Consider the following 16,474-nt stretch of genomic DNA (forward strand, 5'->3'; position numbering starts at 1 on the left):
GGGGAAGCAGGAGGAGCGATGACATGAATAAGGGAGAAATAAAAAATAAGAAATTAAGAAAATATATTAAAAATATATAAGAAATCAAAGGGGAACAGGGGGACACGGAAGCTGCCGGTGCTCTACCCACCAGGCGGGGGGAGGTCAAACTTCATCTTGCGCAGCTCGCTCATGGACACCTGCAGCTGGTCTATGACAGTGTCATCTTCATACTGCAGCGATGCAGCAATTTTCTCCTGCAGAAATTCCCGCAGATCTTCCAGCGTCATCTTCAGCAAACGCTCTGGGGAAGGGCAGAGAACACAGGAGGGTCAGAGCAGGGGCTCGGCCTGACCCCACAGCTCTGTTTTGGAAAGTGAACAAGTACTGGGTGCGTTGCTCTGGTTTTGTCTAGGTGAAGAGTGAAATCCATTGGGCCAGGTGTCCTTATGCCCTTCTTTTAACGCTGAGGACTTGGGGCTGTGTGTGCCAGTCATGCTTTCCCCTCCACTTCCTCCAGGCAGCAGCTCAGCAGTAGGGGCTGGCAGCTGACGGTGGGGTGAGGGCCTACGAAGGACAGTACACAAGCTAAGGGCCATTTCTGCAAGTTCTCCTCAATACCTCTAGGAGGAGAAAAAGCTCCATGAGAAAGCCCAATGGCCGCCTCCACCCATGCCCGCAGGCAGGAACAGGATACAGGCAGGGACTGGATAGGGCACTGACATGCCCCACGCTACATGCTCCTCACACTCATCTGAGCACAGATAAATTTCAAAGCCAGGCTGAAACTGCTGCCTGCCATCAGAATTAAAACTTTCTGGAGGCAGCAGCCGTGCAGAAGTTGTTCCAGCCAGAAGCAAATCACTGCCTTTGGATGGCAGCACAAGCTTAGGCTAACCCGAGCCCAGCACCATATCCCTTGGTTAGCAGCTACGTGGCAGCTTGTGCTCACTGCCTGCCCACCACACAAAACACTTACTTTTGTGCAGCTTGAGAATGGTGTAAGCCATGGCTGTCAGGACCCGCTCTCCCTCCAGGATGTAGATGTCCCACAGCCGCAAGGTGAGGGTGAAAGGCGTCTGTTCCCAACATAAACAAAAGCATCCTGTTAGCACCAAGGTAGTGACGCTACAGGCTGACAGCACAGAGGTCAGCAGTGTGACTGTGCCCCCTTGCACTGAAACACACCCCACAGTGAGGCATCTGTAATACAAAACCTTATTTTGTAATCTCTGGCTTAAAGCTAACAAACCTGATAGCTTTTGACAGACCTCCTTTCAATCTCCGCAGAAGGTTCTGATCAACACCAGGTCCCATTCTGACAAACAGGGGTGAACTGATATTCAAAATGATAGAGCATCTCCCAGGGACGTCAGCCAGGATTTATGGCACATCACCACTAATAAAATTCATGCTGGTCTTACTGTGACATTAAAATTTGGTTTTAGGATGCTAACCTGCTCTCCAGAGTTCGCTGCAACTGATCTCGGCAGCTCTTGTACAGCTGTTGCTAAGGGGATTCTGCATTTTGTACAGCTTGTAGTGACAACAAGGCTCTGCATGCACACATCTGAGCTCACTCCCAAGAGGCGGCCTCTGTTTTACAGGAGGCAGGGAAGCAGAAAATTGAGACTGTGGACACACAGATGTGCTAAATGTCAACTGGTCTGGATCTGTTGTTCATGTGTGCAAATACAAGGCTGCCCAAAAAATAAGGCAGTCTTGGCTTGACCTGGCCTTGGACACATCAAGGTAATTTTCTCACGCTCTCATGTCTCCAGTGCACAGCCTACTAATTTATGTGCAACCACTGTAGTGCAATTTGTTCAGGTTTATGCCTCGAGCTCTTCCCCATACATGTTTCCAGAGCCCAAATGAGGTTAATTGCCCTCACACGGCTGCAGTAGAGCAGGGAGGAGGAACAGTTCTCCTCATGCATGTGGCTGTTGGAGGATGCTTGTCACTCTCCGTGAATGACAGGCAGTTAGCTTCTTAGCTTCTCCACTATTGAATTTGCTGCCTTATGGGAGTATGTATAATATTCTACCTTATATATTACTAAAAGAATTTTAAAATTATGTGATTTTTTCCACAATTAGCAAGCAGGAAACCCAGACAGATTTGGCATGCACGGATGGCAGAGCGGAGTGCAGCCCACGGGGTTCTCACCCGGTCGATGAAGCACTGCAGGAACCACTTGGTGGTGTAAATCCCTGTCGTCATCTGCTCCTTGTCCTACGATGAGACAGTAAGCAGAGACACACGTTTCAGCTTAAGCAATCTGCGGGACTTATCTACAGACTCTAGCCATGCCACAACTTGAGGGAACGATTCCTAAGTGCTTTTCTGCCTTAATCTCTTCTCCAGGGATTTACAGAAAGCTCCCAGGAACCAAACCCACCAAACCTATGTACTCCACAGAGATAAACATTGGAGTTTCCATAGCAATTCCCATCTTGGCCTCTTGGAGCACACAGAAATAAGGGACCCCAAGCATCCCATTCTTTCCCCCCATTGGCTATAATTAAGTGAAAACATGTTCTGGCTCTGTTCCACTGGCATGGCTGGGGCTGGCCCTCTGGCAGCAAGAGACAGGAGCTGTCTCAGAGGATAGCTGTTCCTCGAGCTGTGCCACTGAGCCCCTGGGAGCACTAGAAGCTCTTAGCAGTCTGACCAATGAATACTAAATGTCTAAAGCAAAGGCAAGGGGGGGAAAAAGGGAGCAGGTGTTATAAAACAGTCTCTGCAGCCTTCGTCCACAATTGACATGCCCTGTAGACACCCCTCCAGCCTCTGAATGTCATGCCAGCTGCTTGACCTGTGCAGTCTTCAGATTTTAGCAGTCCCTGCACCAATGATAACCAGCAAGCAAATGATAGCCATTCCCCTCAGGAAGATTCATGGAAAAAAACAGTTTAAATGCTTGCCCTTGTGTGGCTGAAGCACAGGGTTAGAATTATGTTCAGTTGTGCATACATATGACAGAGCAATACGCTACTTGCTTTGGCATTAAGTGTGCCTTTGTGAAGGAGGATTGATAACAAAGAGATACCATGTGCTTCTTCAGTTTCGGAAAGAGTTTGCTTAAAATCTGCTCGTGATGAGCTTGAAATCTCTGCAGCTTTGGGAACCCGGGAATAAAGAAACCTAAGTAAGAAAAGACAAGAGGAAAAAATTAGAGGAGCTGGGGGGAGCGGTCATGGGGCAGCCCCATGTTGTAGACATTCATCCCCTGTGCATCTGTGCCAGCAAAGGTACAGCACAAGCCTGCTATCTGGAAAGAGATGTGCTTGGCAAGCCTACAACAAGCTTCTTCCTGCTTTGCACCCAAAAACCATAGAATCACAAGAAAGCACTGCTTTAGCAGAGAGCATCAAAGCTAGACCAGGCTGGGTGTAGGCTTCTTCACAGAGCCATGCACAGTTGTCAGCCCATCAGGGCTGGCCGCTTGCACCTGAAATTACCCTCTGTGCACAAATGACTGCTAGCCACAAGATGAAAGGAACTTTAATGTGGTTGAAACAAAATAATACAACCCATTCCGTGGAATTGCATCTTCATAGAAACTTAAGGGCACATAGCTCATGGCATATTGAAACCAAAGTGTCGTGCAGTACTCCTGGATGCACTCTTCTGTTAGACTTCTTAAAAACCTGTAAGCTTGAGTTAATTGACTGCCAAGGGCAAAGAACTTTGGAGGGGAGATATCACCTATATAACTGCATTAATTATAGAGCATCAGGGGCTGGTGCTGATAAACTACATTCTTCTCTTGAGCCTGTCTGCCTGAAGCAGAACTCAGATCCATTCTCAGTTTATGCTGCCATGTAATTAAGCCATGCTCACTTTAAGCAAGTACCTAAGGAAAAACAAGGCTCTCCTGGCCAAATTACACAGCAGACTACAGCCTCCTCTCAGCAAACCCCACAGCAAGAGCTGCTGCCTACATCCCGGCCATCCTTACCATGCATCGCATGCTTCTGGTTGGTCAGCAGCTGTGCCAGTGCCCAAAACGCATCTTCTTCATTCAAGTACATCAGCAGGATGGCTGCGATCTGACTCATCCCCTGGCAGTAGCTCACCTCCTGCAAGAGCCAAGGGGCACATGAGCTGCATGCTTTGGCTTTCTCTGCAACCCTATCAGACTCTCATGATTTGTTACTGGCGAAAAGGGGCACATGGGGAAGACCTGGAGATGGGAGCACATGAATCCTGGGCCCTTCTGTTGTCAGGAGAAGCCCGGCTTGCCTGTGTTTCCCATTCTCCTCTAAGTTCTGTCCCAGTTTTCAGGTATTTACTGTTTATTCTTCAGTTTATAGTTCCCATATGCCTACAGTGTCTGCCATATGGTCTACACCATCCCACCTGCAAGGCTTTAAGATTTCCAGGCACCTCCACATGCTGGTTAAAACCAGCACACAAACCATTCTCCCTCAATTCTCAGGAAAGGAAATGCATTTTCATGCAGGAATCTACCGTGAGTCTAGACAGAGTCTGAACACTAAACATGGGTGGATAGTAACCCAGGTCCTGTTAATGCTCAGTGTATTTTGAAACCAACACTGGATTTACTGTCCAAATGACTGCTGCCAGCTCCAGGCAGTGAAGGCTAAGACTAAAACAAGAGCCCAGCTCTGAGCCAGGCCTTTAAAAAGCCCTCTGAATTTGTGTTATCTGCTGAACAGCATCTTCAAAAGGTTTACCCAAGATTTTAAGGATGCCAGACCTGCGAGACAGGTCAGTGAGCAGTCATTCCTTTGACTACCATCTGAAGTCACTTGTGCCTCCTTGCAATGGAGGCAGTGCACTCAGCAGCCAGTGTAGGCCTATTCTGCCCAAGCATCACAGCAGTCCATGCACATCAGCATCAGAACTTCAGCTGGCATGACTCTACCTGAGATACACACACTTGCTGGATGTATACACGTGTATATATACATATACATCAGTACAAGGCTTTCACTGTAACTGGACTAGCTTACTACTTACAGTGTTGTACACTGAGTATGCCGACAGGACGTGGAACAGTGCCTGTTGCCTGTGGGGAAAGAAAGGACATTAAAATGTGCCACTCATACAAACTGAGCTCAACACACCCCTGTGTCAGGTCTGGAAGGGGGTTTTCCCATAGTCTGGAAGCCACTGAGGCACCAAATGCTTTAATTCCAGGGGAAATAATGTCACCTTTCCATTAGTCGGCTTCTCCCTTCTGCCCCTGCTACGTGTGTCATCCCTGTATGGATATGCAGTACAGTGCACATGGTAAGCACACTGTATGTAGGGCAGCTCTCCAAACCCATCCATCACAGAGGCCACATATGTTTCATCCTGCTCTACAGGGACTCCCCACAAGCCCTCTGTATTTGCAAGACCAACACCTCCACAGCCAAAGCACCACAACAGACTGATGTGCCAGGCTCCAGAACTAGGACTGAGCATGGTCCAAGGTGGATCTGCCCAAAAAGAGAGCTCAACAGCTGAACCCAATGCGGCCAAGTCTTGTGTGCCCCTCAAGCGGTACTCACTTCACACCATAGCGATCCCGAAACATGATGTGGTTTCGGAATGTGCGGTTAACATCCAGATCTATCTGCTTGATTTCCGAGGACCAGCTCTTTGCCTGTTGTTTCATTTGCTGGAAAGGAGAGGGGCAGACAAGAGGAAGGGGTCAGACACCATCTAAGCCTGCACCACTTGACATGCAGCCATCTCCCCGTGGTAGAAGTGGCAGCCTGTGAGATGCAGAGCCACTGAGGAGCGATCCCAGCTGTGAGCAGTGACCTGGAGGTGAAGGGATGAGGAACAGCGACCAAACCGAACACAAGCTTGCCCTCCCACTGAGGCAGAGCAGCTGTAGCTCAGCAGCATGTGTGCCTGCACAGCAGGACATGGGCCAGCACATCTTACCAGCCCCAAACCCCTTGCAAGCACAGAGATAGCGCTGCTTTGGCTCATCCCATTGTGCAGCCTCTTGCTTGCCCCTACATCCCCAACACAGGCTTCTGCATGGCACCCAGCCTGGCATTCTCTCTGGGCTGTAACAAAGCTTCAAGACCTCTGCTGGTGCTTGAGGAACGATGCACACCCATAGCAAACAAACAGATGTATGTACACCTACAGCACTGAGCTCTTCAGAGGCTCAGTCATAATGAAGTCCAAAGTATTGAGACTTTGATTCCTCTGGAAAGTGATCCTTACTCCCCATGCAGAAGAGAATCATGTTAAGTTTCAGGAATCCTAGAACAGCAGTTCTGGGATATTTCTTGGATTGGTGCAAGTTTTAAGGAACTGGCTAAGTCCATTCAAAACAGAATCCTCACATTCCCCTACACTAGCTAATCATTTAAGGCAGTGTTACACAGAAAGGACTGAAGTCCACTGCAAAAAAACACAAAAAAAACAAAAGCAAATTACATTGAAAGCTAAGCCCACCTGAACCAAGAGTGAACTCCAAAGTTCAAGAGTGGACAGACAGACATCAGGAAACATTTCTTTACCATGAGGGTGGTCAAACACTGGGACAGACTTCCTAGTGAGCTGGTGATGCTCTATGCCTGTGAGTACTCAGGAGGTATTTGAGCAATGCCCTCCAGCCCTGCCCAACCCATGGCACTAATCCAGCACAGTGGGGCCAGACACAGCCAATGCTCCTTCAGGAATTTTAAGTCTAACCATGAAAGCAACTGTATGGAGGAGCAACAGCACAGGGCTGCTTTTGAATTACTGCCTGCACTAGACAAGGCAAGGTAGCAAATATGACAATAAAATGATGATGAGATAAATGCTATCATCTCCCTGTACTAAATCCTGAACTTCCAGTACTCCTCCCTGCCCTTCACAATGCATAGTCTACCTGAAGTAACACAATGGCTCACACGCATCCGTTACTTGAGTTCAGATTTCTCCACATTTCCCTCCAGTTTTCCCTATCAGAACAGCACAGGCATCTCTCCCAAAGCCTATAACTAACTGTACTTTGGTATCTTCTGACTTCTCCAAATGGGTCGTCCTCAAGGCACACAGGATGTGTTTCTGCCACCATATGCCCCAGTGAGATGCAGCAGCCATGGGGCCGATCTCTGGAGGTCAAGGGGCTGAGGCTGACTCAGTCCCTTCTGAAAGCAAAATCCCTCCACCAGGATGTGCCTCTGGAGCTAATTAACAAGAGAGATAATTGCTAGCGGCAGGTGGCACCAAAGAGGAGGAGGATTAAGACGAGCTTTTAGGGGGGTTTGAGTACAGCAAAGCCTATTAATCTTGAAGCTCCCGCTTATTGCAGACTCTCCTCTGAAGCACAGATAAACTCCTTGTGACTTTCATTTGTTTGGATTGTTTCCCTGCCTGCACTGCACCAGCTTCCTGGGAGGGAGCGTGATAAGAAACTACGTTATTACAGGCAGCTTCATTATCCCTGCTTATTGCTGGGATCCCAACCTGTGTTCTCCGTGCCCCCTCATGTGACTCCATCCCGGCAGCACTTCACTATTAACATCCATGCTTGACTGGCTGTAATAAGAATTAGCCTCATCCTGTGTAATAGGCAGGGATTTTAGAAGGGCCTGCACCTCCTGGAAGTGGAACTTTAATTTCTGCCTCCAAAAGGCAACAGCCTCTGCAGCACCCCAGTGCTCACCATTATGAGAAACGTGCCCAAGCTCTTAAGGGCAAGCTGAGGTCAGCTAGGAAAGCGTGTGCCACCCCTGCTGTAAAGGAGCCTGCTTGGTCTGAGCTATGCTAATGCAAGCTAATTGTGAAACAAGGTAGGAAAAGAAGCCAGGCAGCATAAAGCAGCCTTAAGGTTTGATGTGAAAAATAGAAAAAATACAGCAAGCACCATTGCTTGCATTTCTGTTCAATGCACGCCACGGAAACTGCTTATTTGATACCAAGGAATCCACAGAAAAGTCTGCAGGATGAAGAGCTCTGGTTGGAAGCAATGCAAGAAGGACCTTGCTCCTATCTGCAGAAGAAAGAATGGAAATTGATTTTTAATAGAGACTTTCAAGATAGTACTGCTATAATAATGACTGAAGATAAAAGGAATACACCAGCTGCTTCAATCCAAGCCATTTCAATGCTTGCCAACAACTTCCAGCTGAATATCTCAGTTAAAAACTAATCAAAAGGCTTTCTAGACCTGTCCTCACCCCACTGTATTGGCTTTCTTGACTAGCAACCCTTTGTAGGTTGGTTCAAGGCTTCTGACCTTGCTGCATACTTCACAGTGCAATGAGTAACATTTTGAAATCCACAGGGAGGTCTGGAGCACCTACACCTAGTGGCTACCTGCTCCAAGTGCTCTGGGCTACTACACAGTCTGGCAGCTTGGGGAACTACCGCCAGCAACTTCATTGAGCTGTCTGCTCTCGTACCCAAAGATGCAGTAACACCAACAGCTCCTTCACCAGCTGCTTGCACAGAACACGTGGGAGCAGCACACTGGGGAAGCAGCTGGCCAGCAGGCCCCAACCTGACAAACACATGGATAAGGAGTTTATCCTCCTTTCTCAGCCCTTGCTAACTTTAAGCCTTTCCTTCTCAGAGTTCTCAGCAGGTCACTGCAGGGATTCAGCCCAGCCACCACCGCATACTGCACTCTCCCTATCCCCAAAAGCTTCTCCACGGGGATCCCCTGCTTCCCCCCCTGCCCACCGCAGATGCAGATTCCCCAGTCCTTAGTGGATCCTATGTCCACCACTGGTCCACCCTGCCCCACCACAGCAGCCCAGGCAGCTCCCTCCCCACTTGCTCCTGTGCTGGTTCCGTACCTCATACTTTCCTTCATTCTCCTTCTTCATCTTCTCAACATCCAGCAGGAGTGACCAGACCTGGCCTCGCACCTGGAGCGGAATGCCTTTGTACACTCGCCGACACATCTGCCAGGAGGAAAAGGCATGCACTGTTAGTGTGCTGCAGAACAGCTGTGCTCACATGGCACAGCAGCAGCCCTCTTGTCTGTTCTTGTATAGAAAGGCGCTTCCAGTCTGATGAGTGGGCTGGGCACCTGCAGCCAAAGACATCTATTTAGCCAAAATCCAGACACATCTCATGCTTTTCAGTTCACTAGAAGAGCTGGGCACAGACCATCCCCATTGTAGGTGTAGCTCTTACATTTCCCATAGCCAACCTGCCCTTGGACTCCTCGATGTCTCCTGGAGCAGTACCCTTGGCTTTGCAAGCCTTTGGTCTGAACTGGTGTGGCCACTTTTATCTGGATCTGACTAGGAGACAAATACATTTCCCCTTGGAGAGGAGAGCCCTCACCACAAGAGTCACAGAGATGTGTCCACAGCAAAACCTGAAGACAGATGGATGTGGCAAGGCAAGTGGCAGGTTACACCAAGGGCTTTCGTGCTGGAGAAGGTAACAGCCCACGTGTATCCCTCAAGCAAGGACAGGGATCAAACAAACCATGTGAGTGTCCCCCCCCTTCTAACTCCATGTGTTCGCTTTATGCCTTTCACAGATGCCTCTTTCCTTTTTCTTGTTATAAGGCCCTCTTTCTCTGAACAGACTATTAAATTTCAATGGGAAACAGAAAAAAGAGCTTTTTGTTCCATCCCTGACTTCTCCCATTAAAAGAACTTAAAAAGAAAAAAAAATGCCTTATGTCTGAATATTTTCCATGCTTGCACTCATCCCACCCCCTTGAAACGTCTTACAGCTGCACTGCAGAACCAACTGCAGCATTCCTCCAGGTTCCTGGGGACCCCAGGGCTGCACAGGCCCAGGCTTCAACTGCAGGGACTTATGTTAGGATGCAGGGATCCCCCCAGTCCCCTAAAGGGACTGAAGGACCCTATAGGACAGGGCAGAACAGCAGCTCTATGCCCCACTGAGTACCGTCGATTCATGCTGTCTGGCTTAAACTTATCTGACCTCCCCCCAAATCCTTCTTTTCCATAAGCTTTGTGCAAGAGAAGGGCTATGACTTGAGGGGAAGTGTCAAACCACACAGTATCAGCAGGAGGTTTTCTCACTGTGGACCTGCAATGTTGCCTTTGCATCCCTGGCACTAAGTAGAGCATCTGCTGCTTCAGTGCAGAGCACTTCTCCTTCCTGGCACACACCACACCATCAGCTTCCCCTCTTCTCACCTAAGTTTTTAACACAGGCCCTGCCCCAGATCTGCTGCTCACTACTCCAGGCAGTCTCACTTGCTCTGACAGTCCTACACACACCCCAGACCACCATACTCTACAGAAGCCCTTTGTGAGACCCTCAGCTAACACCAGGTAAGAGAATCACAGAATCACAAAATGGCCAAGGTTGGAAGGGACCTCAAGGATCATGAATCTCCAACTCCCCCTGCCACATGCAGGGCCACCAACCTCCCCATTTAATACTAGAGCAGGCTGCCCAGGACTACCAAGATGTGTACACAGAGGGAGGCCTCCAACAACTCAGCGATGGCCCGTGTTTTAGCGTCACTACTTCAGAGTCTGCCAAACTTAGCAAGGAAGAAGCACAATGTGTATGTGGAACAATGCAATTACATGAACCACTCAACCGAAGTCAAACAGGAAAGGAAAATCATGGAATCACTGGAATTGGAAGGGACCTTTAAAAGTAATTTAGTCCAATTCCCCTGCAATGAATACGGCTATCTACACGAGATAGGGTGCTCAGACCCCTCCCCCACTTCAGCCTGACCCTGAATGTCTCCCAGGACAGTGCATCCACCAGCTTTCTGGGCAACAAGGAGCCTGGATTATAACTTTGTGAAGCATAAGCTGAGACAGAAAGAAGAAAATGGAGCATGTACCCATTTAGTTAACAATCGTCCCATGATATGTTTGTTTCCAGAGTATTAGGAATGAGTGGCTGACAGTCACCAAGGTAGAGCAAGCTCAGCTTTGTGGGAAGAAAATTATTTTGTTTTGAATTCTCGGCTCTGTTATTGTTATACTTTAACAAATGTGGCATACATAGTAAATGGCTCTAACGATTTTCTCTGCACAAGAGTGCAGCAGAAACAAAGGAGTTACAAAACATGCTGAGATGAAAATGAACTAAAATACCTCTCTGCTATTTATCCAAAGGCTTTCCTCCTCCCACCACTTCCAGAAGTGCAAGTGATAAAACCTCAGTGCTGTGAATCACGGAGAGGGAAAATGAGCAATTTTCCTTTGTCGTGAGACTTGAAGGAAAACAGGGAAGTTATCATTAACAGCAGCAATTATGTGGGAAGCAGAGTGCAGGTGACAGCAGCTGCTGCCCTGCATGAAAATGAAGTACCCTCCCAACTCACCACCTTCTGGCTCTAATAAACTGCTCAATGCTTGCAGCTGTGAAAAGAGCACCAGGAGCACAGCCCAAGCAGACTGACACAGACAAAGAGGGCAGGGAGAACAAACCCCATCCCACCTCACAAGTGGAGGTGCTGGGAACTGAAGTGATGGCTCCACAGCTTTCACCAGAGGGGTGGATTTCCATTGCCCTGGTGGCACATCATGAGGACAGCGTGGTGGCTGTGGCAGAGACCATTTGCTACAACAGCGCAACCCCTTCCTTTACTGGCAGCAGTACAGCAGGGAGAAAACCTGACTTGGCCCAACTCTGCCATGACGAAGGTCTGCAGGCTGTTCCTAGCAGGAGCAGATTACTCCCTGCTGGGGGTCTGTGCCAGTCAACACAGAGCCCTGATTCATCCTAAACCGCTTAACGGCACGCATTGAATTAAGAACCCAGCACCTCAGTGACCTTTAACAGAGACAAGGCCACGACTGTGTGCAAAGACAGGCTTTGCTAAGAAGCTGACATCCCCAGCCAAAGACATCCATCTCCAAAGTCCTAATGCAACAAGCAGTGCGCATGCTGTGCACAGATCACATCCTCCCCCCAGCTGTCAGTCCCCCAGAACTGATACTTCTGACTGAAATCCAGTTATTTCAAAGCTACAATGAAGAAATTAGCTTGTTATCAAGAAGCACTCTGCGTAGCACTTTTCCCTTGAACTACTGTGCATATGCTTACATGGCACCATCAGGGCAATTCCTAGAATCCTAAAAGTAATAATGTGGGTTTAGAACAGCAGTGAAGGGAGCACAAATCCCCCAGCTCTGCTGTGCTGCATCCTGAGCCACACAACACAACTTCTCTGCAAGTTGGCTCTGTGGAGCTGTGTGCCCTTAGCATGGACTCATTTATTTCCACATCATTTCCCCTGTGAAGTCAGTAACGCTGCACGAACAGCCAGGAACAAGCACCGTGACATCAGCCTAACTACATCCCTGCTAGAACGGCGCTGGTATCATTTGTGTGTGCTTCCACTGGAATTAAGTCATAGTGCTGCAAAGCATGCCTAGAACAGCTCTGCAGACAGATCCGATGTGGTGCTGAGCGTGAGGAGTCCCAGGGCACTGCTTTCATTAAGGCAATCCTATCTGCTGCTCATCTTGAAACAGGTCACACTAGGAGTGATTTGAGGAGTAGGCAGGCCACCTTGGGCTAGGGGGATGTCAGAGGCTGCCTGCTGAGAGCTCTGTCTCTTACAGTCTGCAGCAACCACATCACGAAGACAGGGGCCAGTAGCAGGTGGGAATGCATGCTAGAAACTGAGCTAACGTCAACCAAGCTTGGAGACAGGGAGCATCCCCAGGGAGGGTGCAGCGTTCCTCAGAGGTGGCAGAAACAGTTACACCATGGCCCTTCACCTTTCCAGCAGAAAGCCCCTGCGGGTGCTCTTAGAGAAGCTCTGGTAGCCTTCAGTATTACTTGCTGCACACTGCAGGAGCCTGTGCTGCTGTATCTCTGGAGCTGGGAAAGATGTGAGTTACCCATTCCAAAACAGACAAGCCAAGGCAACAACCTGAGCTCCATGCCGACGTTGAAAAACACACATGGCAACACAGTGAGTCCAGAGTCCTTCTGAACAGACTGTGTCAAAACCAAGGACAAAGAGATGGCGCCTGTCTTCAGTAAAAGATTTCTTCTTAAGATGAAATCTGAGTCCTTTCTTCGCAATCCTTTAAATTCCACCCCTGAGCTGTGTCAGCCACCAGCTCATGACAGCACCAACCTCTGAGCAGCTTTTGTGCTGCCAATCAAGCACTGGGCTGTACAGCTCTAAGAGAGCAGCATCTTTCCTCCAAAACAGCAATGCAGATGGCGGTGTGCTCCATGCAAGGGACTGACAGGGATGGAGAACACATCCAAGTAAAGTACTTTTCAGTGCTTCTTGAGGTCTTGCTCCTTGCCACTCCACACTGAGCTCCACAGGGTAGCTCTGATACATGCACTGATGGTAACAGCAGCAGCACGGAGCTTCCTGCCAGCAGTGCCAGCAGGCTGCCAGGCCTGACTCAAAGCTGCTTTGTGCTCTTTGGCTTCATGCTCTCCCAGGCTGCCGCCAAGCACTGTGCCTCAGCCGCTGGGGGGGCTCAAGTCCTAGAGGGGACAATGCCACTTCTGTGTCCTGGAGTGAGGGACCGTTCACGGGCTGTTATAAATAGCAACATCATTTATTCCTTTACATTCTCTGACACAGGGACCTGTGAGTGGCTTGCTGTTGGATGTCTGATCAAGCACCTCTCCAGCCTTCAGCTGAAAGTCAGCGAGCGGCCAGATCACAAAAATCCTGCTCTTCAGTGCTTCCTAAGATCAACCCCGGGGCTGGTCATGGGAATCCCATCACTTTGACAAAGGACCAAGGCAGTTGGTTTATCCTGTGCTCCTTCAGCACCTGAACTTCCTGTTGGCCCACCCAAGCTGACACAGGAGAACCAATGTGTGCTCGATACACACCAAACACAACAGGGCCTGCTGGGATTCCCTGAACACTGTTGGAATTTGGTATTATGTCCATGAGACCACAGAACAATTAATGCTAAGTTCTAATTAGAGAAGTCAAGGCCACAGGAGAGCCTCCATTTTTGCCACCCACAGAACAGCACTGATGAAGAAAATAATTATAACAGCACTGAAACGAGAAGAGGGACTAAAACATCCCAAGCTTATCTTCAGTACCATTCTTGTTGTAACAAAAATAAGATTTTATTTAACAGAAGAGGAGCCTACTGCTGTTCTTTGGTTGGGTGAACTTCAAATTGCTCCAGGCTGCCAGTGATAAGGGAAGAGGATGCTCTGTTTCCAAGCTGCCCATTGCAGCCTACAGCAGCTGTGCTGGCATCCTCTGGAGGTGGCTGAGGGAGCCAACACATGGAGCTTCTGAATGCAGGCAGATGAAGCACAGTGCCTCCGACAGTGCTCAGCAAGGGTCTGAAGTCTGCCATCAGGTTTGAGGCTTTTTTGCTTTAAGAGGTTTGTCCTAGGAATTTATTACAAATATTATGCATTAAAATTAATTTGGTTTTGCACTGGTGTTTGATGCAGTTTACTTAAAGTCAAATCCAACACAGAAGGTTAATGCCTCCACATGTGCCTTCCACAGATGGGTGAACACCAATAGGCTCAGCAAGCAGTCAAAGGGCTTTGACACGGGCAAAGCAGGGAGCAAAACCCAAAATCTAGGTCACGTCCTAGACTGATATTTCTCACCCCTGAGAGAAAACCAGGAGGAACATCAGCAGTACCCACTGCATTGTCCATGCCATGCTCAGGTGCTGCAGTGTGCAGCAGGGACCCAGCTGGCCACACAAACACATCTGCCTGCACAGGTGTCAGTGCAAACATCTAGGCAGCAATTAGAATTTCTCATCATATTTGAGTCAGAGCAGAATTTTCCCTCTACTGGTAAGCCAGCAAATCTAAGGAAAGATTAACTAACGGGTAGAATTAGTCAATATTTTCCATCTATCTCTGATTTCTCTCTTAACTTTCTCTGGAAGCCTGACTTATTCAAAGGAGTCACCAGAGCATCCCTCCTTGCATGTGCTCTTTTTTTCCACCTTACCTTGTCACTGTTTCTGTATTTGCTCCATTTCTTCAGCATCTTCAGCCACTTGTCCACACGCTCAATTTCCTGCTGCTTTTGCTGGTGGGAGGGGGGAAAAAGACAGGACAAATTTAAGAAAAAAGCTAGAATACGATTTCTGAAAGATAAGGATTTCCTTCTCTTTTGGTTTAAATTTCTGACAGCTGAACTTTACATTCAGCTGCATATAAATGCCTCTCACAGGAGACAGGAATAACCCAGAGGTGTTTGCAAGAGCTGGCAATTTCAATTCTCAGTCATTAAAAAGGCATTGTATAAACAAGGAGAGACACAGGCTTAACATGCAGAAAGCATTTCCAAAGGGACCGTTTCTCAACAAAAAAAAATCCTTCCAGGTTCAGCTAGCCTCAAATCACTAAAAACAGGGATAACTCGTCCCCAGGTGAAGTTACAAGAACCCAGTACCCACACTGGCAAAGTTGACAGCTCTCACCTTCTCCTCCAAGGCGGTGCGGGTTGGCAGCTCCTGCTCGCTGGAAAAGCAAGGGGTGACATATTAACCATAGGGACAGCAGTGTGCATGGTGAGGGTGGAAGAGAAGAGCAGGACTTACTGCAGAAACCCAAAGCGGTCAGTAACTTTGTACAGCGTGAAATCAGCATCTTCCCACGGGTCAATCGTGGCTCCCTCCTGCCTGCCCTGAAAGCAGAAGGAAGGTCAATGAGCCACATCAGGGATGGAAATACCCCAGTGCCTGTATGCTAGAAAGCACAGAACAACAGCAATACAGACCAAAACCTACTCTAAAGAGAAAAAATGCAACACAATCAACAGAAAAGTCTACAGAGGTGCCACTGCTATGGGCTCAGAAAGGGTTGCACATCATAGCAGGCAGTGCTGTTGGGCACGCACCATCCTAGCTTCAGTAGAGACACGGAGGCACTGGAAACCCAGGGCCTCCATGACTGTATGGAGTATATATGGGATCCAAGAGACTGTGAGAGAGGATGGGCAGGCAGAAGCAAGCAGAAAGAGCTCGGCTGCTGCAGCAATCCTTCAAAGCATCCTTGCTTGACCCGTTGACCAAATATCCCGAGCCTTAGCTAGTGTACTGGGGAAAAACACATGGCTGGTACCTTCTCATACTTGGCAATGATCTCCGCTTTTTCCTGGGTTATTAAAGTGTCTATATCTTTCTTCATGTCAGAAGCTGTAAAGCAGAGCAAAAAAAAATTAGAAAAAGAGATAAGTAAAACTGTACACAGCATAGGAAATATTTTAGGGAAATAGGAAAAGCTTTGCTGACAACTTTAGCTCCCAGCCTTATCCAAAAGATAAAATGAGGCTGAGATTGAGAAGCCTCCATACAGAACCTGCATGGAACTCACATGCACACAGCACAGCTGCCAGCTCCTCACTCTATACTGAGAAACAACTGCAATGGAGCAAGCAGGATCTCTGTCTATACAGCAGCTGGAGTGGGAGATGCTCTGCACACTCACATGCTGTACAGAAGACAGAAAGTAAAACTGAGAAGTGCAAACCAGCAGTGCTGATGAATTCTGAAGCCCACTAGCTGCAGACAGGATAAGCACTGGAAGTTGTGCTGCGTTATCATTCACATGGCTGTGGCTTTGCCAGCAACAGGTTCCAGATGGA

At 48.4% G+C, this 16,474-nt stretch overlaps 1 protein-coding gene across 14 annotated transcripts in view; it reads right to left on the reverse strand.

The window, feature by feature from the left end:
* The window catches only part of LOC116239022 (USP6 N-terminal-like protein), a 67,641-nt gene that overhangs the window by 3,525 nt on the left and 47,642 nt on the right, over nt 1-16,474 (reverse strand). For all 14 annotated transcript variants that reach the window (XM_090140673.1, XM_031609013.2, XM_090140672.1 and 11 more), the window contains 12 exons: nt 15,952-16,025; nt 15,429-15,514; nt 15,309-15,348; nt 14,834-14,914; nt 8,748-8,855; nt 5,505-5,614; nt 4,969-5,017; nt 3,944-4,064; nt 3,032-3,126; nt 2,149-2,214; nt 959-1,058; nt 131-283 (listed from right to left, as the gene is read on the reverse strand). In XM_090140673.1, coding sequence (XP_089996799.1) covers nt 131-283; nt 959-1,058; nt 2,149-2,214; nt 3,032-3,126; nt 3,944-4,064; nt 4,969-5,017; nt 5,505-5,614; nt 8,748-8,855; nt 14,834-14,914; nt 15,309-15,348; nt 15,429-15,514; nt 15,952-16,017 — 1,075 coding nt within the window. In that variant the 5' untranslated portion in view covers nt 16,018-16,025. The remainder of the gene's footprint in view (nt 1-130; nt 284-958; nt 1,059-2,148; nt 2,215-3,031; nt 3,127-3,943; nt 4,065-4,968; nt 5,018-5,504; nt 5,615-8,747; nt 8,856-14,833; nt 14,915-15,308; nt 15,349-15,428; nt 15,515-15,951; nt 16,026-16,474) is intronic.

Source organism: Phasianus colchicus, chromosome 5, assembly GCF_987193195.1.
Source record: "Phasianus colchicus chromosome 5, bPhaCol1.hap1.1, whole genome shotgun sequence".
Taxonomy (NCBI): Eukaryota; Metazoa; Chordata; class Aves; order Galliformes; family Phasianidae; genus Phasianus; species Phasianus colchicus.